We start from the raw sequence: 24,908 nt of genomic DNA on the forward strand, positions 1-24,908 counted from the left end.
CCCTCTGTGAACTTCCAGGGCAGGCTGCTCTCACCAACCGGTGGAAACCGCCAAGGCACGAAATAATGTGCTGTCATTTGATGTACTGTGGACAGCCGTGGGGCCAGGGGCAGGCCACTGGAGCTAGGCTGGATCTTAGAGTGTGTGAGGTGTTTAGGGTCCTTCACATCCCAGCCTCAAAGGGGACACTCGTTTATGTTTACTCCTCAGAACTACTTTTTCGGAGGCTTTCAGAAGGAAAGGAAAGAACCTTCTATACCAGGTTCTCCAAGTGACCACTGTGAGTCCCACCCCAGTGAGAATGCTGATATATTTGTCTTAAGCACAGTGTGAAGGGACAGACTATTGGGGGGTGAGTGAGGCTCTGTTCCTGTACACGGTCTTGCTCTCCATCCCACTCTTCCCAGAGGCACAGGATTCCTGCCTCAGCCTCATCTCACATCCCCCTCCTTGCTGGAGCACCTGCATCCTTTGTCTTTTGAGATCTGCCCAAACCTTTCTTCAGCAGGCCTGAGTGAAGGCCCGTGGCCTTTGTCACCGAGATTGTTGTGGCCTCTTTACCACAACAGACCCCTGAATTCGGGAAAAGGACCAGCTTGGGGGCAGAATGTCAAGAGCAGAAGTGGGAAGTGAGAATAGTCAGAGGAAAGTGAAGCAAGTGTTTGAAAATACTAAGCGAAGTCATCGAGGGAAACTCCACATCAGCACCTCAGCGTTCCTTACGCCCAGGTCAGATGTGCTGACCTGGGCCCTTGTGAGCCCTTGTGAGTCATGGCACCTGTTCCTGGCCAGACCCCATGTTCCTCCTTGTGGGCTGGGCTTGGGGGATCCTATGCTCATGGCTTTGGGGTGGTGTTTCTCTTAAGAAGCTTGTCATTTCTAGTAGGAGGCAGGGTGTCACTCCTGCTCCTGAGTCTGGGAGGAGGTCTGGCTTCATGGTGCCTGGAGGTGAGGTCTCAGTACCTGGTGCTGCTGTTCCCTGGTACTGGGTGACAGTGGGGGTGGGGGGTGGGGGTGGAGGTGGCAAGGTCAGGTTCAGCTGTGCGACCGAGGCCCCTGCTATTATTACATGTTCATGGAATGGCTGCTTTGAATCTGTCTAAAGGGCTGTGGTTTGGTGACAAGGGCCTGAGCTTTTTGGGTAAGTGCTTAAGAGGCAGCGTCTAGGTTTGGATGTGCCAAGGGAGGCTGGTGGGGAGCAGTGACATGTGACAGGAGCTGGGCTGCATTTTAAATGGAAGGGCCAGAAAGCAGCCAGTGGGTTGGAGAGAGCTGGGCTCCAGCACAAATGTCCTTAGGGCCCTTAGGACCTCGCCCAGCAGGGAGTGGCTGGGAATGCCCAGTGCGTACTACCCACTAACCCGGTACAGCGGGAAAAAGATGCTAAGCAAGAAATATTGCATTTGTCCCCTGCTGCCACCGGCACTGCCAGCCTGCACTGAGGCTAAGGCCCTTTTATCAGTTCTGATGGGTCTTGGCCCCCACTGGCCTCAGCTTAACTGGCTGACAATCCAGAACAGCCTGATCTGGGATGTTTGGGTGGGAATGAGAGGCCTGGCGTGTGAAAAACAGTTTCGAAGCTGAAAACCTTAAACAGATGTTTGTTATTAGGAGTCACTGATACTGTGATTAGACAGGACACGTTAAACATGCTGGTTCACCTCCAGCAGCATTCTTGTCTCCTGTGCCGTTGTCCTTGGGCCACTGAAGCTCCTATTCGCTGACAGAAGACGGTAAGACTCCACCCCTTCGCTTGTTAGGTTCAGATAGTGACTGAAGGCACTCAGCAGTCCGGAGAGCAGCCTCTCGGCATCCTGGCCCCTCTGCCCTGCTCTGACTCCGCTCTGCGTGACTGCATGTCTCTGTGTCCTGCTCCTCTGTCCCGATGGCAAGTTAGTCCCTGTGGCCTTGTCCTCTGGTCCCGACACAGAGGGGTGTCTGTGGGCCCTGCCATCGCTCTAAGGCCAGGTAAGCTGCTTTTCTTCCCTGTCAAGCCTTCCCCGTGAAGACACAGCCCTCAGGACTGGACAGGCCCTCAGGCCTCAGGGCTCCAGGTACAGCCTGTGGCCCTGGGCAGACTTGGCCTGCCACCCTCTCAGCTTCCGATTAAGACCAGGGAGCTCTTCATTTTCTTCCCTTTGGAATGGAATGTCTATTCTCTATTACTGGCCCCACTGTATTTGGGAGGCAGGTGACTTATTTCACAGATCCACAGGTAGAGAGGAAATTGGGCCCTGGCCAGCCTCCAGCTGCCTCCCTCAGGCAGAGGTGGGCCCCAACAGATGGAATCTGACGACCTGCTCTGTGCCGGGTCCCCGCTGAGCTCTGGGCTCGGACACATGGCCCTGCCCACTAGGAGCGGCCACGCAGACAAAGGAGTTGGCCATGCAAGTGGCCATTGCTCTAGAGCATTCCAGATGCTGTGAGGGAAATCTATTGTGGGAGCAGAGAGGGGGACCGAGTCAGGAGTGGTCACTTCTACGTGGGGAATGGGAGAGGATCCCTGGAATCACGATGCTGGGATTGGGCCTTAAAAGAGGAGTGAGAACTGAGCAGGTGGGATGGGGTCTTGGGGAAAACACTGCACAGTGTGGCAGCCTCAGAGGAAAGGCAGGCAGGGTGAGAAGAGCCCGGCCACTGCGTCCAGGGGTGCTCAGGGCCAGGCCGGTGGGCCGAGAGAATCACCACTGCTGTGGTGGCGAACTCCTCCCAGTTGTGTGCAGAGGACTCTACGTGCATTATCTCCTCGAATCCCACACTGGGCCCATTCTCACCCACATTTTACAAACGGAGAACCTGAAGCTCAGCGACACTGAGGAATTTAAGGTGAGAGCCCCTGATTGGAAAACGTGGGTCCAAAGGCAGGCCTGGCTACAGAGTGCAGGGTCTTGACTGTCTCGTGGGTCCTGAACATCCCCTCTGGATGACAGGAAGCTGGTGAGGGGTTGTGCCCGTGCTGGGGTGCCCTGAGGAGATTTGTGAAGCAGGCCGCCCTCCTGGCAGCGGTGTGGAAGGTGAGGGGTGTGTGCGGTGAGGCTGCAGTAGGAAAGCCAGTCTGGAGGCCATTGCCGTCATTCTGATGGGAAATGATGTGGCCCGAAGCAGGGCAGGTGCAGACGAAGGGACAGATCTGAGAGGGGCTGCGGAAGGAGACTACCGGACGTGGTGACCAGCTGAATGTGGGTGAGAGAAGGGAAGGCCAGCGATGACTCCCAGGTTTCTGGCTTGGTGACCACGGTGGCATCGCTGAGGTGGGATGGGGAGCACCATCCGTGAGGACATGGAGGAGGACGTGGGACCACCTGCTGCCACCTCCCCTGTCCCAGCTTCCATTGTCTTCCAGGTTTCCTCAGTTTCCCACTGATGATGAATCGTTTGTTGTACAGATTCAGGAAATCTATAAAAGTTTCTTCAAGGCTTACAGAAGGGGGATGCCCTCAGGGGCCCAAATGCATGGAAGGCTTGCCAGTGAGATGGCTGGGCACAGCTTCATTCACCCCGGGCGTAAAGCAGGAAAGCAGCTGGTGCCAATGATCTAACAGTTAGAATTGCCCACCGCAGGTAAGACATGCGGAAGGATGGGGCAGAGGTTCACCAAGGGGTATGATGGGAGTTAAAGTTGCAACCAAGGAGTTTGCGTTCATACGGTAAAAGACACGAATTCTACCCAGATACGTTCTAAGCAGACGAGTGAGTGGTTGGGAGCTGTGTTTGCATTCTTCTGATCATTTAGGTCAGTTTCAGAATCACCTGAGGAGCTAGGTCTAACTGGGAAGGCCAGGCCCTTTGCTACTTAAGTGAGGCTGGGCCTCTATGCTTGTGATTCTGAAAAACATCATAGTCTGCGGACCGAGGAGCTCGGTGAACTGAGAGGTTGCTTGGAGGCCAGGGTGAGGTAATGCAGGCACATGTGAGGCTGTGGGGGCAGGTGAGATGAGATCACCACCAGGATGGAGAGAGGATGCTCTCTGGTCTGACTCAGCAGCACCTGGCTCTCCTGATCGCATCCTCTGTCCTGAGCCCTTCATTGGGTTTCTAGGGCTCCACTTTCTTGTTCTGGCTGATGCTCTCAGCCTCCTCTTGGTTCTTCTCCCTGACGTCTGCACTTTGGAGTAGTCCAGAATCTGGGGTCTCTTCCTTTTCTTCTTCTTGTTCTTGTTCTTATTGTTCTTTTTCTCCTCCTCCTCCTCCTTCTTGTTCTCCTCGTTCTTCTTGTTCTTTTTGTTCTCCTCCTCCTCCTCCTCCTCCTCCTTCTTGTTCTTCTCCTTCTTCATGTGTCTATACTACTGAAGTTACTTCATGCGTTGTTTTAAATACCATCTTTATGCAAACGGCTCCCAAATAGTTATCTGCAGCCCAGACCTCTCTCAACATCAGACTCGGATGTCTAAATGCTTCTCAGCATATCTTCCTAGGTATCCTTAGACATCTTAGACATTTCCGCCTGGCTGGTGTGGTTCAGTGGTTGAGCATCGACCCATGCACTAAGAGGTCACTGGTTCGATTCCCAGTCAGGGCACATGCCCAGGTTGTGGGCCTGATCCCCAGTGGGGGCATGCGGGAGGCGGCCAGTTGATGTTCTCACTCATCAATGTTTCTATCTCTCTCTCCCTTTCCCTTCCTCTCTCTCTAAAATTAATACAGGAAAAAAAATTTTTTTTTAAAGAATCATTTACAAAACCAGTCTCCTGATTTTATACACCCCCCCCCCCACACACACACACACACATTGTGGCTCCTGCAGTCCTTCCCACTCTCCCAGAGGCTCAGGGTGAAACCTCGTTGTCATGTTTGACTCCTCTCTCTCATGCCCACGTCCAGTGTATCACTATAGCTGACTGGCTTTGTCCTCAGCATATATCAAAGCTTCGAATATTTATCACTGTCATTCTTGCCTGGTCTTCCTGTGTTCACTGTTGCGACAGCCTCAGCCCCTGCCCTCAGCTTATATTCCTTTTATTTTCACTTATTTAATTGTTTTTATTGTGTAAAATTGGTATACAGCATTATCTATATTTCAGGTGTACAACATTATAACTCAGTATTTGTGTACACCACGTAGCTATCACCACTGTAAGTCTAGACACCCTCCATCACCTGCAACTGACCCCTTCCACTCTGGCAACCACCAATGTGTTCTCTGTCTCTGTGAGTGTGTTTTGTTTCGTTCATTTGTTTGGTTTGGGGTTTTTCTTAGATTCCACATATACATGAAATTGTATGGTACTCATTTGTCTTTGTCTGTCTTATTTCACTTAGAATGGCACCCTCAAGCTCCATCCATTGGGTGTGAATGGTGAGCTTTCCTTCTTTACGGCTGAGTACATTGCATTGTGTGTGTGTGTACACCACATCCTCTCTTCCACTCCTCCAGCGATGGGCACGTAGGTGTTTCCTTCCAAAGTGTTCCTTTTAAAAGGTGGGTTAGATCCTCCTGTGCCCAGAGCCCTCACTGGGCTCCTGTCTGAGCCAGTGGAGGGACAGGAGGAATAACAGTACTCCTCAGGCAAGTTGCCTGCTCTGTTTGCTCATCTGTAAAAGGGGGAGAAGCATTCCTAACTGGTGTGTGGGGATTAAGTGAGATAATGTTGGATAAACTCAAAGCAAGTAGCGAGCAGATGCCTGCCCACAAGGAGAAAGGAGCAGACAGTACTGGAGCCTCTACCCTGTGCCAGGCACCACCAAGAACTTCCTAAATCTTTTTGATTGTTTTTATCTTCATCATTACTATGTATCTACATGATTTAAAGGGTCAAATACTTATACATGATTTGTTAAAATAGCCATCTCCCCCACCCTCGTTGCTCTCCCTCAGATGTAACCACTTAAAATTCTTTGTGTGTAATTTTTATCCATAGCTTTAAGAATGTACTTGTTCTGCTACTTTATTCTTATGTTTTCAGTTGTCTTATCTAGTGAGTTCTGGGTTCCGGCGCTAGACCATAGGAGTCCGCTCTTTCCTCACGAGCTCTTTCCGTCCCCCATTCTGCCTGCACCGACCCCTTAGGTCGGCGTTGCATTGTAAGGGCTACGGCTGCTTTTGCTTTGTGTTTCCGTGGAGTTCTGTTGTCATCTGCTTGGTTTTCTTTTTTCTTACCATTGCATTGAACAAACTCTTCACCAATTTATATAAGTTTTTAAAGCTGTCCGGCCAGTGTGGCTCAGTGGTTGAATATTGACCCACGCACCAAGAGGCTGCCGGTTTGATTCCTGGGCAGGGCACGTGCCCAGGTTGTGGGCCCGATCCCCAGTGAGGGGCAAACAGGAGGCGGCCAATCGATGTTCTGCTCATCAATACTTCTATCTCTCCCTCCCTCTCAATTCCTCTCTCTCTAAAATCAATAAAGGAAAAAAAATTTAAAAAAAAATAAAATAAAGCTATTCAGGTGCATTAGATGGCCTGTTCATTTTGTTTTACTGAGGAAATCTCCTCCAGAGCTTTTGAAAGCACCCTAACCTGGCCCGGTTACCCTTAGACACTTGCAGAGTCGTTGCTGGCATCCCCTATGTCTCTCACCACATTCGCCTTGTCCCTGTGGGTTTATGTCTTTCAAACTAAATTCTGCTGCTATTGTTTCCGTGGGAAGCTAAATGAGATGTTGGCGCCAATCTGCTGTACTTAACTGAGGTCTGTCCTGTTTTCTCTTGGTCATAACAGTGAGATTGGTTTATGCTGATTGGAGACTGTCGAGGCTCAGAGAGGTTCAACAATTTGCCCAAAGACCTCCAGCCATGAGCAGGTTTGAGCTCCAGACTGTCTGGCTATAAAGCTGTTACTGGTTGACAAGGGATGTGATTTAGATTCAGGCACTGCCATCGACTTCCTTTGTGTGTCTTCCTCCTTGTCGGCTTCTTTTTTTTTTTTTAATGCCATAAATGGCTTCTTTCTCTACTATCCCAAAGAGATAAGCTTTCTGTATCATTTAAGAGGTTATCTCCCAAGTTTAGAGAAATATAGCAAGAGGTATTTCTTGTTTCTTAAAATAATCTTTTTTTTATTTTAATCCTCACCCAAGGACATTTCTCCATTGATTTTTAGATAGAGTCAAAGGGAAAGAGGGAGGGAGGGAGAGAGAGAGAGAGAGAGAGAGAGAGAGAAACATTCATGTGAGACACATCGATTGGATGCCTCCCACACGACCCCAACAAGGACCGGGGTCAAACCTGCAACCCAGGTACATGCCCTTGACCAGGGATCAAACCCGTGGCACTTCAGTTCGTGGGCTGATGTGCTAACCGCTGAGCAAAACTGGCCAGTACTCTTAAAATAACCATTTAAGAGCAGCTATGGTTTGTAGATGACCTGCAAATATAAAGAAAAGACTTGGGTTTGTTATGATATGGTGACACTTTACCACCTGTTGGCCACCCAGGGAAGGGAGAGACATGAGATGTTGGGTGGTGGTGGGTTCTTGACTAAGGGTTCCTTCCCCAGGCCTTGCCTTCTACTTGGGGAGCTTGGCCCTCATCTGAATGCAGCTGCCAGGGAGTCAGGACTCAGCTCCGGCACAGGGGACCCTGGAGGAGCAATGGCACTGGGGACTAGATCCGTTCTGATCCGTCCCTCCCTCCGGAATGGTGTGAGCCTGCCCAGAACACTTGCAGTCCTAACCACTTCCACCGAGAGAAGCACAGTTCATAGCTTGGAAGGGAAGCTCACAGGTCAGTGCGGTGGGGTCTGTTCAGGTCAACCCATGGTTCCCGCCCACGTCTGATTCTCCTTGGCTGAAGGTGGTTCATACAGTATCTGGGTCGCTGCTTGGCTCAGAGTGCGCCGGACGATGGCAGCGAGCCGTGGCTCACTCTCTAAGTTCTGGATCACATGCAGATCCTGCACCCTCCTCAGCCTTAGGGGACCACACCAGCCTTCGTGTGGTGCAGTTCCCGTGGTCTTGACCACTGGGCCCGGATGCTGGCATTCTAAAGCATGGCTGTTCCTTCTTCATTGTCTGATCTGCAGCTGTTTTCTCCCTGGCTGGTAGCAAAGAGGAGAGCAAGTCCTGTGTCAGAGGAGCCCAGCCTCAGGCACCGTTGTGATGGAAGATGACAGCATACAGAGAGGCCTGTGGGGGAGGGGAAGGATGAGTGATGAAGGGACTGCCCCTTTTCTTAGACAACATTTTTCTTGGTATAAAAGCCTTCTCATCAGGGTCAAATGTAGGGCTCGGTCAATAGTCCAGGTGCCGAGAGAGAAGGGAAACGCTTTCAGCCATGTAACAGCACTCCTGCCCGAGTGTTTGAGAGCAGCATCCTCCTGCCTGCTCCTCTCCTTCCTGGGCGGTGGGGCGCCTCTCCTTGGAGTCTCCGGGGCACAGTGTCCACCCCTCTGCCCTCCGCTCCATGCCAGCCGCTGGGTGGCCGCTGCAGCTCCACTCTCACTGACAGAACAGTACCACCGCTCCACTCACCGCCACCTGCTGGGGGGTGGCCCTGACCCCCTGGTCCCTTGGGAGTGTGCTCTGGGTCTGGCCCTTTCCCAGCCTTCAGGTTACTGCCTCTCCTGGGTGCTCCCTTCCCCTCACTTCTCTCCAGGACGCCTTCTGGCTTCCTGCACTTAAGGTCCCTGGTGAACCCAGGCTCCCAACGGAGGCGATAGGTCTCTGCAGGGATGAACAGACACACTGGTTGCTGCTCGATGATGCGCTGGCCTCTGAGACCCTGCGCTTCTGGAGGACAGGGATTTTCCCATCGCGCGTTCCTGATGGGAGCTCAAACTTGGACAGTGGTGAGGGAACGGAGTGGCTATAGTTGCCGATGGAAGCGATTGGTGGCCTCGTGGCTTCCCTGTTCTACTGAGAGTATCGTGTTCATAGATGGGGGCTGAAGGTGTCACTCCCATTGCATGTTTTCCCATTCAAAAGTCTCTTACCCCACTGACCGCTCCCAGCCGCCTTGCGATGAGGCTGGCAGGGCCCGTTCTTGCCCAGTTGTCCCACCATTGCCTCAGACTGAGCTCGGCAGCTGCCCACAACAGGTGCCCCACTCCTGAGAGCTCCCAATCGCGCCAGCCCCAGGCTCCTGGGTTGTAAATATGATACACCCTTGACTCATGTTTCGCTTCATGCCAGCTCCCACGGGTCCACCCAGCTTGCTGTTTGCCAGGTACAAAGTCATCACTGGGCAGGGGGCCCATGGGTCTTTGTTTGTTTGTTTGTTTGTTTTTTGTTTCCAAGGGTCATTTTTCATGGCCCTTTTGCTGCTGGGGGATATCGCCTGGGCCCTCAGGGGTTAGTACCTCCTAACTGCTCCCACCTTTCACCCTGGTAATAAGGCCCCATGTGGGGCCAGTCTGCTGAACCAGGAGCTCTTCCTTCCTAAAACCTCTGTTGTATTTTTATCTGAGGTCACTTGATTTATTGCTCCCTGGTATCCAGATCCCTGAGGTCGTGGGTGTGATTGCCAAGCTCCTCTCATGAAGTTCCCTTGTCATCGTATGTGGAAGGTTTTGACTCATCATGAACAACTGGACGCTCCTGTATAATCTTGTCAATCATTTTGACATTTGCCAACTCCATCCTGCCTTTACATGCTTCTCTAGCTTTTATGTACATCCTCCGCAGGGAAGCAGCATTCTTCGCCTTGTATTCTAGAAAGCTCCTACTCATCTTCCAGACCCCGGAGAACTGCATACCTGCCTCTTCCAGCATGCCTCACACTGTCACGATCATCTGTTCACAGTTTCGTCTTCTGCTCTAGACCACGTGGCCCGTGGGGACAGACTAGGTCTGACTTATCAATGTCCCCCCGCAGCCCACATATCAGGGTTCAGGGCATGTTGGCTGCATGCATCCATTCGTTTATTCACAAGTATTTACTCACAGACTTCCTGTGCCAGGCACTGGGCACATAGGGGTGAACAAGGCAGAGAGTCCCTCTGCCTCCATGAAGAGGGTTAGCAAGGCAGCAAACATATGGACGAGATGCTGTGTACTTGCTGTGCTTGTTTAGAGGGGGGCGTGCAAGGAAGGCCTCTCAAGATACTTCGCAAGTAAGACCTGAAGGATGAGAATACATCAGTGGTTCAGGTTTTGGAGAAAGTGAGCTCTGGGCAGGTGTAAACTTGGACAGGAGACTGAGGATGAGGAGCAATCTGGCCACGCCTCTTTGGTAGATCACCAGAAGGAGTTTAGATTTTTTACTGGGAGCAGTGGAAAGTTCTCAGAGGGAAGAATGTCAAACTTTTACTATGTCAGGTGGCTGAGCAGGTGTGAATCTGTTGAATACTTTCCTGCTTCTGCTGCATCTGTGTTCCTGCCTCTTCTTCCGCCCCCCACCCAACCTTGCTCCCATCAGAACCACAGTGTTTGCTCTGCAGCCTCTGGGCTGCTGCACTTAGTGGACCAGTCTGTTCCTTGTAGCCGTGCCTGGCTCCTGCCCTGGTGCTGAGGTGCCAGCGAGGCTCCACCCTCTCTGCAAGCCCCTGTTCTCATTCCCCTGAGCCTTGTGCTCCCAGGACTGCGGAGGCTCAGCGCCTGTTTCTGAGCCTTCCTTGGCCTTTGCACCTATGAATCCCCTCCCCCCACCCCCATGCACAGTTGGCTTTCTTTGTCATGATTACCTCCTCCAAAAGAACCTGACTCTTGGGGTTATCTGGGTTCTCCGTCCCTGAGTTTAAAGTCTCTCATCCACTGAGCTATCCTGGCACAAATACATCCTGAGGTTATCTCCTCACTTAAAAAAACAAAACAAACAAACAAAAAAACTAACATATATTGAGTCTTTACTACTCAAGGGATTGTACTAAGCATTTTCTATGAAATATTAATTCTTCATTTAATTGTGACATCAACCCAGTGAGTTAGGTGTTGCAATTATCCCCATGTTACAGATAAGGACACTGAGGCTCAGAGCTCACACAGTAAATGGCAGAGCTGGGTTCGAGCTCTGACTGTCTCCCTGCTACTGACTGGGATAGCCCAGTATGGTTCTGTGTGGTCCTAACATTCACCAGCCCCAAAGTGGCTGCTTCCTTTCCTCTCTCCTCCCAAGGCCCAGCGTCACGACACAGAACCTCAGGGCCTCCTGGTCCCTGACCTGCGCCATTCGCCACAGCACTTGTGCCCATGGGGCACACACCTAGGTTTTGCTGAATGAGCACACGAACAGCAACTCCTACCTAAGCCTCTTAGGATTACAAATGCTGCCATCCAGGGAGTGGGGGATGCAAGAAAGATGAAAGAAGCTTCAGGAAGACAGTTTCGTTTAAAGACTTTTCTGAGAGGCAGCGTGGTCCGGAGATGGAACCGTTTGCCACCTCTCCCATTAGAAGGGAGATTCAGTATTAGGGGAGTGGCTGGGCCCTGTGTCCTGGGAGAAGTTCTTCAGGCCGGGTTGAGAGAGAGAGAGGAAGGGGCAGAGAGAGAGAGAGAGAGAGAGAGAGAGAGAGAGAGAGAGAAAGAGAGACTGTTTTGTTGTTCCACTTAGTTATACATTCATTTGTTGATTTTTGTATGTGCTCTGACTGGGATGAAGCTTTAAGCAACAGAGCCCCTGGCCGGGCCCGGATTCTGCACCTTGAGTGGTGCTGGGTAGAGTAGAACTGAAACTAGGAGACAGTGCTCTGGGTTCCTGGGACAGCACTCTCCCCTGACAGTGCGCCCACAGCCTTCCCAGGTGCGGGGCCCTGGCCCATTCGAAACAGGCGGCAGCCGAGGCCTCTCAGCCTGGATCTCACCTGCCCAAGGAAAGTGTTGCAGGTGTGAGACAAACGCTGCTGCAGACAGCGCATGCCTGCTGTGGCCCATTGCTGCAGGGCTCGTCCTGAGAGTCCTGCTTGGGAGCCTTCCCCAGTGGTGGTTGGAGCTTCTGGAGCCTGGGACTGGAACCCTGGTGAACAGTGGCAATCGCTGTCCTGGGCTACAGGTGACTCTGGGGAGCCCGGCGGCTTTTCGCTGCAGAGGCCCATGGGACCGTGTGGTAAAGATTCATGGAAAAAGAGCTCCTGCCAGCAGGGGGAGGCCACAGAGATGGCAGGAGCCGCAGGTCAGCGACCAGGACTCGTGTGCGAGCGCTGATGCATGAGGGCATAAGCGGGCTTTGCGCCTTGTGTGCATAACGGGGACCCTCCGTAATTCTTCCTTTGTTCTGTCTTTGAATTTCCAGTAAGAGAAGGAGGAGACCAAGCAGGGAGACGGAGCCATGGCTTCTGAGGCCAGTCACGCGCTGGAAGCTGCCCTGGAGCAGATGGACGGGATCCTTGCAGGTACTGGAGGGAATGCTGGCGACCGGTGGCTCACGCCCCCACCTGGCCCGAGAGACTGTTTTCTCTCATTTTCCTTTTCTTTACCACGTAGAGAAAAGCCTCTTGTTGGCATAATTTAATTTTTTTGTGCATGCTATCTCTTTCTGAAGAGTCCAAACTTCTGCAACTCTGATATCTGGTGTGAGTTTGGGTCTCTTCCGAGACAGGGGGGATTAACATGTTAGCATGCGTGTAGCTGTTACAGTGTGGACCCTGGCCGCGAGGCAGTTTGAGTGCAGTGGGACTGATTTGCTGTAAATTCTTCAGGGCACATCATGGCTTCTTACAGTGGAGCTGCAGCTCCAAGCCTGGCGGGCGCTGCCACCCGAAGCGGGTGTCGGCCCACTCCCCAGCGGCCTCGCGTGTCGGAGTCAGGAGGCAGCTTTGCGTCTTTCACCTCATCACCCAGAGAACGCTCATGCATCGCTTCTTATCCATCGCCGCTGTTTGGCTTCTCGTTTGCGTTGGCCAGTTAGGAACATTCTCTAGAAAAGACCCAGCAAAACCGGTCAGGAAAGGGCTGCCAGTGGGCTGTTCGGGCCCATGAACTCCTTCACAGTGGCAACCAAACCTGTGCTGCTTGGAACCAACCTGTCGTTGAAAATCTTTCGCCAAGGGCCCAGGTCTCCTTCCTGTCTTACCTGATGCAGGTCAGTGGCCTGGTCTACTGGCTGGGCCTGCTTCTTGGGGGCTTTGCTCCTCGTGCCGTGGAGCTGTGGCTGGAGGAGGAAGGTTTGGGCCGAGTGTGGCTGGGGCCTCGGACATGCACAGGTGCCTTCCACTCTGCAGAGACACCTCTGCCTCGCTAGGGTTCTGGGTGTCAGCGCCTGGGATGGGGGAGGCTGTCTGTGTGTCAGCTTCTTTGTGTGATTGGCGGCACTGGGACATGTTCTGGCTGTCATCTGTCAGGCGCCTAGTTTCTCAGGGAGGCTAAGGGCCCTTGAGAGGCTGTGACGAGTGTCTCCACTTTCCAGAGGCCCCATAGATTGGGATGTCCAGTTCTAGGTTAGGCCCCTGACACCCTAGTAAGAGGAAACAGTCAAGAGTATGGATTTCCAAGCAAACTTCTCCAAGTCTCACAGGAAGCCCCTGGGGCCTCTTGTACGTCAAGATCAGAGCCACAGGCTCAGAGGCTCAGACTGGCGTGGGTGTCAGCACAGCTGAGCCCTCAGCCAGGGAGCAAGGAGACTCCGAGAGAGCTCCTGGCAGAGCCCGGAGCCCGGGGTGAGCTGTGAGGAGGGAACGAGACACCTGAAGGAGGCAGCCTGAGTGCGGCCAGCGCCTCTTCCTGCCCCCGACTCCTCCGCACGGGCATTCCTAAAATGACAGAGCCTCTGGCACAGTCCTCTCTGTCTCCGAGACGATTCCCTGTTCTAGGCACCTTCCATGTGTAAGCAGTGACGCTCTATGGAATTACTATTCCCATTTTAAGTATGAGGAAACTGAGCCGCAGATCTTACAAGTTACTGGTGGTAGGAGTTGTAGAGCTAGGATTTGAACGAAGCAGTCCTGCCTCAGGATCCTCAGGCCTGCCTCGGTCAAGCATTGGGTCTGCAGGTGAGGATCTGGGGTGGGTGTGGATGGAGTGGCCCCGGGTGGGGCTGTGTGGAACCTTCTTTTGTTTCCTCAGCCCTTCATCCTGGCAGGTTCTTTCTGGAAGGGCTTCCTGGGCCACTGTCAGGAACAGGTGTGAGTTTCACGGAGGGTGGTCTAAGGCATTCTCTGCAGATTAGCTGGGAGGAGCACCTGTGGCCAGACTGCTTCGTTCAAATCCTAGCTCTACAACTCCTACCACCAGTAACTTGTAAGATCTGTGGCTCCGTTTCCTCATACTTAAAATGGGAATAGTAATTCCCTAGAGGGTCACTGCTTACACATGGAAGGTGCCTAGAACAGCTCCTGGCTGTAGTGAGCACTGTAAAGTGTTAGCTCTTGATACATCAATGAGAGAGAAAAATCTTTATCACGTGAAGTTTTCTCTAGAGACACACTAGAGTTCTCATTTACTCAGGCCCCTATTTGACCCCTTGGGGTTTTGAGGTTTTCATTGTGTAGGGCTTGCACTTGCCGCAGGGGCTGCCCAGGGTCTAGGTTAACAATATTCCTCTGAGTGGTCTTTGCTCTGTCCCTGCCCTCTTAGAGGGTGTCATCCACGTGTCATCCTTCAGACAGACACCAGCTCACATCGCTCCTCTCCCCAGACTCTTCAGTGGCTTCTCATCTCAGGATAAAATCTAAAGTCCTCTCCATAGCCAGCAATGCCCTCGGATCTGCCCTTAGGCTGCCTTTACGGCTGCATCTCCTACCACGTTCCCTCCAGCTCATCCCCGTTCCCCGGGCAGCGGCTGTCTCAGGGCCTGTGTCTGCTGTCCTCCCTGCTGGAATGCTGTCTTCCAGGCGCATGCCCATCAGACACCTGCTGGAATATCGCTGTATCAGAGAGGCTCCCCCGACCCCCTCAAATAGAGCACCTCCCCCACATCACTCTCTGTCCTCGTATCCTGTTTATATTTCTTTATAGCACTGTTCACCCTCTGACCTGTCTCTGTGTATCATCTGTCTCCTGCACTGGCGTGTAAATTCCATGCGGACAGAGGCGTTGCTGCTCACCGACTGATCTGCCTCGAGGGGTCTGCAGCACAAACATTTGTTTCGTAAATGTGTGTAAAGTATGTTTCATTGGCTTTTCTGACTAGGCTCTCCTGCTCGTTGGTTAGAAGGCAGTGATTGGTTTCTGTACACATCCTCTATCTGGCCGCATGCTGAACGTCTTTTATTATTTCTCTACTAGTGCCTTTGCTTGGCTGACTCCTTTGGAATGACAGATCACTAATTATTTTGAAGACTCGATGGTTGGCATGTCCTGTAAACCATCTTGAGTAGTAATTGGCTCATGCAGTGTTTGATAAGCTCTATTTGACAGATACTTCAACACGGAGGTTATTAGTGAGTTTCTGGAGGGCATATGTTCTATGCTGTTTGTGATCAAAAGAATGATAATTATCAAATGCCTTTGTGCTGGACACGGCCTCAAGATTGTTAAATCATCCTGATTTTCAAGATGGTTGGGCCGAACTGGACCAAAGAGATTGGGAATTTTTATGGTTCATGAAGACTACGGAGTTAGACTGTTGGGACTGAATCCAAGCTCAACCACTTCCTGGCTGTGGGATCTTTGGGCAAATTGCTTAATTTCTTTGAGCCTCAGTTTCCTTATAAGTAAAAGTGGTGATAATAGTACCTATCCCATATTATTGGGATGATTAAATTAACACAAATAAGGCACTTAGTAAGGGTTCAATTCATGTGAGTTACTGCTCATTCGTTGATGTTTGTATTGACCTTATTGTTCTTACCACCCAAGGTCACAGTGGTAGTAAATTGCGGAACTTAAGGTTTGAATCCAGGTCTATGTGAGTCTCTCCTGGGCTCCTTTTATTCCTGTGTCAGTTTTATGATGGTGTGTAGTGAGGCCCTGGGGGCTCTGTGGGGCTCTGCAGAAGAGTTCATTGCGAGTGAGTTCATTCTGCTTTTGCAGTCCCTCAGCTGGAGTGACATTGCTCTCATCTCCCTCACACATTTATTAGACTTTCAAGTACGGGTTTCTGTGTTAAAGGGTGCACAGTTCTAAGACAGTTTCCGACTGTCACATCCATGACACCACACCCTGCAGAAATGACATTTTTGTGTGAACATTTAAATCATCCTTTTATTTCAATTCTCTTATTCACTTGAAGTCAAATGATATCAAGTAGTGCCTGTGCTATCGAAATACCGTTGCTTTGGCGTCTGTTAGAGTCCTCAAAGGAGTTCCCAAGGGCTGCATTCTCTCGCTTTACGAAAACACAGTCTCCACTCATTTCAGTGGGAGAAAATTGTATGGGCTTCCTGCACACCCCAAATAGCAACCCTTTATGCACAAATAACATGGATTCCTACTAAATCAGACACACTTCCTTCAACAGTGATTATGCATCATCATAACACTACATAGCAAGGAATCTTCCTTTATAAATTACTCTGCCGTGTGGTAGATGACTGTTCACTTTCCAAAAAGAGTACATTTAGGGCATGTGATATCAGTGTTTATGTGATTAAGCTTTTAATACAAACGAAAGTGTCCCCCTCCTCCAATCAGTGCAGACAATGCAAAAGACCATCGCTCCCATAAGCACCCCAGCCAGGAATGCTCCCGGAGGACATCCTGATGCTCAAGACCAAGTGTGCCTGTCCCGAGCCATCGTGTGGTGACCCTCGTCTTGAGGCACTCGGAGGCTCTGGGGCTGTGTGACAAAGACATGCCTTGTGAGCAGAAATTGGACCATTAAATGAAACTTTCTGAACAGTTGAATTCTTAAAGCCTAAATTGGTATGTCCCGGGTGTGACTACTTAATTGGAACCCTAGAATTTTATGCCAGAAAATTGGGAAGAGGTGACTGTTAAAGACTCCAGGACCCTTGTCAAAATGATTTGTTTCTAGTACAAAAGACTCTTGTTGTGCTTCTAGTGCATGTTAACTGTTGATCTGGTCTTTCTCCCAATTAGTCCCTTTGATACACCTGCAAACGATACTATAATTGAATCACAGTGTTGACAATTAAACTTCAACTCTGTGTTGCTTAATTACATCCCTCTGGGTGGCCCAGAGCACCTGCCACACGTGCTAGTTTTGCAGAAGGCTCCATCTGTGGGCTAACGGGACCAGTGGCTGCTGAGTGAGGCCACTTCCGTGACAGGACCAGAGAATCCCGTGGTGAGAACACCGTGGGCCACTTCTTTCTCTTCTCCATGGCAAGAGGTTTCTCATGCAATTATTTGCAAACTGTACCCATCAATGAGGAATAGTTAAAAGGAGTCTGTTTTATGACAGTTATAAAAGAGTTTGCTCTGTCTGGGCCTTTCTGCCAATTCTGATTAGTATCTGGGTTGGGTTCCTTGTTTTAAGATTTGAAGATTGAGAGTAGAAAAAATCCTGATGAAGATTGAGATTATTTACCTTGGCCCATAATGATTTTAGCTGTGCTGTTCAGTCCTCCTGAGAGTCCACACTCAGAACGGGTAACTGGCCTGGGCTGTGCCCTGTCTGAGGCAGGTCGGCACGTAGCAGCCATCAGTAGCAGCCTCCTGATCCTCGTTTGGCGTTCAGGTTGAGTGTTCTGCTATGACTTTGACCTGAGGAGAGTCAGAATGGACATTCAGAGGTATCTCTCGGGCTCCGATGTCAGAGACTAGGCTTTGCGTACAGAAATGGCCCACGGGGGCAAGCAGTGTTCAACAGCCATCCTCTTTCCTCTCGTTGATTCACTCAGGGCATTGCTCTTTGCATCCTGGCGTTGATCTGAGGTCCCCACCCAGTCTCTTCCTTTGCTCCAGCCCTGAGCTTTGTCTTCTGTCCCAAGTGGCCCATTCATGCCCAGGTATTAGGACAGCAGGGAATTGGTGGTGGCCTCCCGGGCGAACACCAGCTCAAATGCTCTTACCCTGACGTTCTGAGCTCTGAAGCTTTCCTTCAGTTTAGTTACTTTAACAAGTGTGTGTGCTTCTGCATCTTTGCAAGGTTTTCTCTGCACAGCTCGTCTGTCTGTCCTGTTGCTGCCATGGTGCTGTCACCTCCCTCAGCTTATGGCCCCTGTCCTGCATCTTCAACGCCAGCAGCGTCAGGGCAAGTCCTCACGAGTCCTCACGTCTCGTCTCTGACCTAATCGTCTGCCTCCATTTCCTGCTTTAAGAGCTCAGGTGATTAATCATCCAGGATAATCTCCTAATCTCATGATTCTCAATCTTAAACATATCTGCAAACTCCCTTTTGCCATGTAAGGACCACATTTATAGGTTCCAGGGATTAGGTTATGGACATCTAGGGGTTGGGGGAGGGTCATCATTCTGTCTAGCACAGTGATCAGTAAACAACATCCCTTGATTCCCTTCCTTAGTTTAAAACAAAGAGAAAAGGAGACCACAGTATCAGCTTCATCATTCGTTTTATGGATTAGGAAGTTTAGCTTGACCTAAAGCCACAATTAGGGTCTTGAATACCACCCACCCTGCACACAAACACACCCCCCAGATTGAACGTAATCCCCACCACAGACTTCACCTCGCGGGGGCAGAGCTGGTCTCAGAAAGCTTCCTCGGGGACGATGCTCACATCCGGGGCAGACGACTTCCGAGAGAGGTCTTGTCAGCTCTCACCAGAGACTCATTTCTCCTTTGAGGAAAAATTGAGAGGGGGAAGGCAGGGGGGAGGCCACACATGTGGCCTTAGTGGAAACCACCCTCCTTTCCCATGGCACTATGGAAACGGGAGCAGGCCCCTCATCACAGTTCCTGGCTGTTGAGACTTCCTGCAGGGCCTCACCTGTGGTCAGTTTTGAAAAAATGTGTTATATGTGCTTGAACATAGTGTGCCATCTCTGGGTGTTTGGGACATAGTTTGTTGTGTTGATATAGCACTCCTTTATTTTTTATTTTCTTTTGGGGTCTGCTCGATCTGCCTTTCCCCAAGGGGATGGTCACCATTGCTATCTTCATTACAGACTGTGGGATTTGGCTTTGTGAATGTGCGGTGAGGGTTTGTATATCTCCGTTCCTCGTGAGAAGGTCTGTGATTGCCCTTTGCAGGACTTGGGACGGCTACATGGCCCTGCCCTGAGCTCCTGGCTGGGTCCCCCAGGAGCATCCCTCCTGTTCTCTCCTGGACGGAACAGTTAGATCATTTACATCTTCAACTTGTAAAAAAAGCATTTGGCCTGGATTTCCTTTGTGGAAAAAATGGAAAATTAGGGTTCCACTTTTTATAGGACTATTTAGATGATTTTTAAATTTATTTTTATCACCCTGGCCTGTTTGGCTTAGTGGTTAGAGCATCAGCCTGCAGAATAAAGGGTTCGATTCTGGTCCAACGTTCCTGGGTTGCAGTTTGATCCCAGGTCTGGTTATGTAAGAGGCAGCCAATCAATATGTATATGTCTCTCACATCCATGCTTCTCTCTCTCTCCCTCTCCTCCTCCCACTCTCTCTTAAAAAAAAAAAAAAAAATCAATGGAAAAATATCCTCTGGTGAGGATTAACAATACATACATACATACATACATAACAATACATACATACATACATAACAATACATACATACATACGTAAATAAATAGATAGATTTTTATCATTTTATCCAGTGAGTATGTGTGTGTGTGTGTGTGTGTGTGTGTATGCATGCGTGGCTGTTTTTTAAACATTGTGATCAATGCACCTACTTCATTGCATGAAATAATTTAGTTTTATCTTCTGAACACTTTATAGTTCAATCATTCAGTGTCACAATTTGTGTGTGTGTGTGTCTTTATCTTTATTGTTGAAAGTATTACAGATGTCCTCTCTTTTTCTCCCCTATATATCTCTCTTGATAACATCAAAGAACTGGATTTCTTTTATTCCATTATTCAAATTGTTAGTATAAATGAGTGAGCTGAATGTATTTATAATTATTATAATGACTGATATAAAGGTATAGGTGTACATACTTTTCTGTTTTCTGTTGTCCAAGACCACAAAGAGAAAGTTCATGAAAATCTTCATCTTCTCACCCACTTTAGGCCTGACTCATCCTGCATTTATAAAGGGCTGTGTGTGTGTGTGTGTATACTGGAGTGTATGTGTGTGTGTTGGAGTGTGTGTGTGTGTATTGGAGTGTGTGTGTGTATTGGAGTGTGTGTGTGTATACTGGAGTGTATGTGTGTGTGTGTATTGGGGTGTGTGTGTGTATTGGGGTGTGTGTGTATTGGGGTGTGTGTGTATTGGGGTGTGTGTGTATTGGAGTGTGTGTGTATTGGAGTGTGTGTGTGTGTGTTGGAGTGTGTGTGTGTGTTGGAGTGTGTGTGTGTGTATACTGGAGTGTATGTGTGTGTGTGTATTGGGGTGTGAGTGTGTGTATTGGGGTGTGAGTGTGTGTATTGGGGTGTGAGTGTGTGTATTGGAGTGTGTGTGTGTATTGGAGTGTGTATGTCTGTGTATTGGAGTGTGTGTGTGTGTGTTGGAGTGTGTCCAGGAGAGGGGAATTACTCTGCAATTGTGTGGAGATTGGGGGTCTTGCTCTGCTGCTTCCATTTTCTGGCCCGAAGTGTGGCCGGGGCCCTCCTAGTCACCTCTGAGTTTGATCGGTAGGAGCCAGAGAGTGCTGAGCACACACCGGAGTGGGAAACCTAGCAGTTTCCAGCCCCCCAGAGCCAGGGACTTGTTTGTGGAGTGTGATCCATGATTCCCTGTCCTGCACTTTCGGAAAGCAGACCAGCAATCAAGTGGTAATTGTTTCCTTCTGTGTGGCCTTCTCGTCCCAGAGACGGCCCTGGTGAGCACGCAGCCAACTCTTAGGAGAGGGAAGGGACCTGGAATGAGTCATCAGCCTGCTGTGTAACGTGGATGTGGCGGCCCCACGACCCACATTTTCCAGCAGAGGCCTGATTTCACATGGTCCGTCCTGCTGGCCTGATAAACAATCAAATGCCCCAGAAACGCCACCCTCGACACAATCTTTTCTGAAGTGTTTCTTGCTGCTGAAGGAAGCACAGAAATCCTTTATTAGGCTGTGTTGCCCCAGTTGTGGTTGGAAAAATATATCACTGTACTTAAGCAAAAAAGACTTTTTAAAAAAAAAATTTAAATGGTGGGGTTTAGAAAGGCAAAAAACAGTCCTATTTGGGACATATCAAAGGAGAAAGAGCTGACCCAGTATCCCAGATCTCCGAGAAGTCGAAGCTCACTTCCCCTCAGCCACTGGTCCCAGCACATGTGTGGACATCTCCTTCCACATCTCCTGGGCAGGCGCCCAGTGCCAGGACTCTGCCCTCAGAGCCTCAGCGCCTGTCCTGGGGAGATGAGATGTGGATACACAGAGTAACTGACACAGGGTAAAAGTGCGAGTACTCCAGTGGATATAGAGTTTTCCCGTTTGGGGAGATCCAGAAAGTAGCCCCGTTCACTAGCCCCTACCGGCACCCACACACCGTCGCTTTGGCTGCATCGGTGAGCAGAGCGAGTGGCCGGCCTGCCCCGAGTCAGGACCTAGCTCGGGATGAGGGGACCGAGTGCACGTACAAGGGAGGTAGGACTTTGGGGTGATCATAGGTGCAGACAATCCACCACATTAATTTAAAGGGAAACAAGATGCTTCACCTAAAAGCTGAAGAAGGGCATCTCATTGTTTTAGCTGGCATGTTTTGGGCGGTGGCGAGGGCTGGCTGTGTCCCCGGCTGTCTACTGGTGTGAGCTTCCACGCGTCAGCCCCGGTGGGCACAGCCACCCGCCTTCTACAGGACTGAAGGTGGTTTCTGCAGTTCACTGTGTGAGTGATTCTGCTGGGCAGAGGTGGTCTTCTAGGCTTCTCCTCCTCCCCTTCCCCTCTCCTTCTCCCACCTTTGCTCTCTACCAGCTCCCCGCCCATGGTGTCCACCCTTCTTACCAAGGTTCCCGCCTCTCTCGTTTTAGGCACGAAAACAGGTGCAGATATTACTGACGGTACCCGTGAGCCTGGCCTGGCCTCCCCGGCCTCCTACATGAACCCCTTCCCAGTGCTTCATCTCGTTGAGGACCTGCGGCTGGCCCTGGAGACACTGGAGCATCCCCAGGAGAGAGCAGCACTCCTGAGCCAGGTCCCGGGCCCCACAGCCGCCTACATAAAGGAGTGGTTCGAGGAGAGCGCGGTGAGTAGGCCCGTGGCCTTATGGGGAGCCACAGTCATGGAGTCCAAGGAGTGCCGCCACGGCCGGGGATGTTGCTTCATCTGTGCACCTTCCAGTCTCTTCTTGCTTCCAGTCCAGCTTCAGTCAACCCCGCAGAGCGGTCCTTCCCAGGAGGGAGAACCCAGTCCAACAGCTTAAGCCACATGGTCAGCCTGCCTGTGCTCGCCATCCCCTCCTGAGAAAGGGAAATCCAGGGCCAGAGAAGAGTAGACGCAGATTTCCACCCCGGGTTCCGTGGACCACTCACTGAGTTATAATCCCTAGGTGGGCGATCTGGCCCCGGCTAAGTCCCCTGCTCCTTGTTCCTTACAGACTGGAGCCTTGTCACTTCATTTGTTCCTTGACTGCTGCCCCTCCTCTTCACACCTCCTCGCCTTTGAAGTGCTTCCTATCCCCAGAGTAAGTGCAGGCTTCCTTACCCTGCTCCTGCTCTCTCTGGATCGAGCCCGCACACCTGCTAGTCTAAGGGCGGCAGATGAGTAACCAGAGCTGTAAGTAGGTGGCTTTGGTTACTCATCCACCACCCTGTGGAGACCAGCTAGTCAACATTAAGAGACAAGTAACTTCTGGGAATGGGTCAGGCGAGGGCTAGCCCACTGAGGAATTGATGGGGAATGCAGTCATTCCAGGGCTGGAGGGAGGAACGCGGCAGCCAGAGGAGGCATGTGATTACCTGAGCTGAGTTGGAGAATGAGAGCCGGATGCAATCCTCTAAAGATCAAGTCCTGCAAACCTGAGTCAGAACTGGAAAGTATGCACAGAGCAAGGAAGGCAGGAACGGCATTGCATCAGGAGGGAGGGCTTGATGTTGGAAACTGTAGACTCACGAGGTCGGGACACCCTTGTCCAGAGGCCATACCACTTGTTACAGGTTATATCCCAGATGTCTCAGCCTGCCTTTTGTTCAAGAGGCCTCTGGCAACAGTCTCATCCCCATGCTAGTCTGAACACTAAAGAATTCATTTTATTCATTATTTGTGCCAGTCAATGTTTTCAGTACACAGCCTGGTGCTCTGTATATACCTATACCAGTGTGTGGGGAGAATGATGGCCCCCCAGAGATGTCTCCATGCTATTGCCAGAACCTGTGAATAGGGTATGTTAGACGGCAAAGGGGAAAGTAGCAAAGTAGCAGGTGTAATCGAGGTTGCTAATCAGCTGAGTTTAATATGTTTTTTTCTTAGAGAGAAAGGGAGCGTGAGATAGAAATATCAATGTGAGAAACATGGTTTGTGGCCGCCTGCACGCCCCCTACTGGGGACCAAGCCTGCAACTTGGGCATGACCGGGAATCAAATGGGACCTCTCAGTTCATGGGACGATGCTCACTCCACTGAGCCACACTGGCCAGGCTTAATCAGCTGAGTTTTAAAATAGCTTGGGCTATCCAGGTGGGCCCAATCTAATCCTGGAGTCCAAGGAGAAGGAGGAGGCAGAGCCAGTGTCCGAGTGAGGGATTCGAGGACTCCGGGGCTGTGATGCTGGCTTTAAAAATGGAAAGGGGGCCAAGAGCAGGAATGGAGGCAGCTGCTAGGAGCTGGGAAAGTGGACTCCCCTCATCCCCTTGAGCCTCTGGACAAAACACTGCCCCCCCAGCACCTTGATGTTAGCCCCATGAGACCCATTGCAAACTGTAAGATAATACATTTGTGTTGCTACAAGCCACTTTGTTTGTGGTAACTTGTTAACGCAGCGATAGGAATCTCATACAGACATTGCTTAGAGAGGGAGGTGGAAAAAGTTGCCAGGTGGGTCGCAGGGGAGCCGGTTACAGTTTAACTTTGAAAGTTTGCCCCTCATCTCCTCCCCAAATCAAGACAGACTGGTACTGATAGGCCAGAAACCCCCACTGTGTGGTTATTCGTGTCACCGTGGTTGGGAGTTGCAGGGGGAATGGCTTCAGTAGTGAGTTCTCTCTCCTCTCCCAAGCAGAGGGGCCCCTGTGCTTCCCTGGCGTTCCACGAGGGACCCCCCACTATTGCTGTACCCCACAGTGCTGGTCCTGGCTTCTCTGCAGTCACCTCTGGCCGTGCTTGGCCCCCCTTCTCCGGGAGCTGCAGCTCCCGTGGCCCGTGTTACCCCAGGCACGGGCACATCCTTCTCTCCATCCTGCCCGCACTGCGGACTCAGGCTGCCGTGTGTGAAGATCATTTTATGATAGGCCATTAGTCTGTCACTCTGAAACCCTTGGTCCAGGTGTGTTTTAGAACACAGAACTCTTGCACTTCAGAAAGGTGAGACAGTGCTTATATATCATATAATATATACCGTCTCTAGCAGATACAGGGCAGGGAACACGTGGACATTTCTTCAGAAAAACTGTGCGCATCCACGTGAAGTGGGATCAAGAAAGACTACGATGTTCTCCTGCCCAGTTAGGTCAGGTTTTGCTGCCAAATGAGAGATTATTTAAAAAAAAAGAGAGAGAGATTTGGTATTTTCAAAAAATGGTATTTTCAGAGCTTTTTCTGGGTTTCAGAATTGCAGGTAAAGGATGGTGAACCTACATGAACGATATTCCACTGCAGAAAACAAAACTTAAAACCAAGTACTAGGTATCGGATGCCACCATTCCCAATGTCCATCAGACATAATCCCTCTCCGAGAGTCACTTGTTAACTCTCTCTGCCCTTGGCCTGGCCTCTCACCATGGGCCTGGGTCCCTTTGGTGACTCACAGCCTTCTCCCCGGTTCCCTGAACCTTGCATGAGGCTGCAGAGCAGTTTTGCACGTTCTTATTCTAAACGCCCCATCTCAGCTCTGCTCAGGACCTTAGCACACATAACCAAGGGATTCGCTGAAGTGCCTTCCCCTGCAGACCCAGTCTGCCCCGAGTACAGAGACTAGCTGGTGTTTTTGTTCTTTACTGTACTGTAACTAGGTACTTTTCACCTTGTGTAGATGTGCGTGAATTTGTGGCCATTTCTCTAATATTG

General features: G+C 50.7%; 1 protein-coding gene across 1 annotated transcript in view; it reads left to right on the forward strand.

Annotated features, from left to right (window-relative positions):
• The window catches only part of PPFIBP2 (PPFIA binding protein 2), a 130,570-nt gene that overhangs the window by 20,034 nt on the left and 85,628 nt on the right, over window positions 1-24,908 (forward strand). The window contains exons 2-3 of the mRNA XM_036258343.1: window positions 12,103-12,202; window positions 21,720-21,934. Coding sequence (XP_036114236.1) covers window positions 12,139-12,202; window positions 21,720-21,934 — 279 coding nt within the window. The 5' untranslated portion in view covers window positions 12,103-12,138. The remainder of the gene's footprint in view (window positions 1-12,102; window positions 12,203-21,719; window positions 21,935-24,908) is intronic.

The sequence above is a fragment of the Molossus molossus genome, unplaced genomic scaffold (genome assembly GCF_014108415.1).
Source record: "Molossus molossus isolate mMolMol1 unplaced genomic scaffold, mMolMol1.p scaffold_m16_p_13, whole genome shotgun sequence".
NCBI classification, from domain to species: Eukaryota; Metazoa; Chordata; class Mammalia; order Chiroptera; family Molossidae; genus Molossus; species Molossus molossus.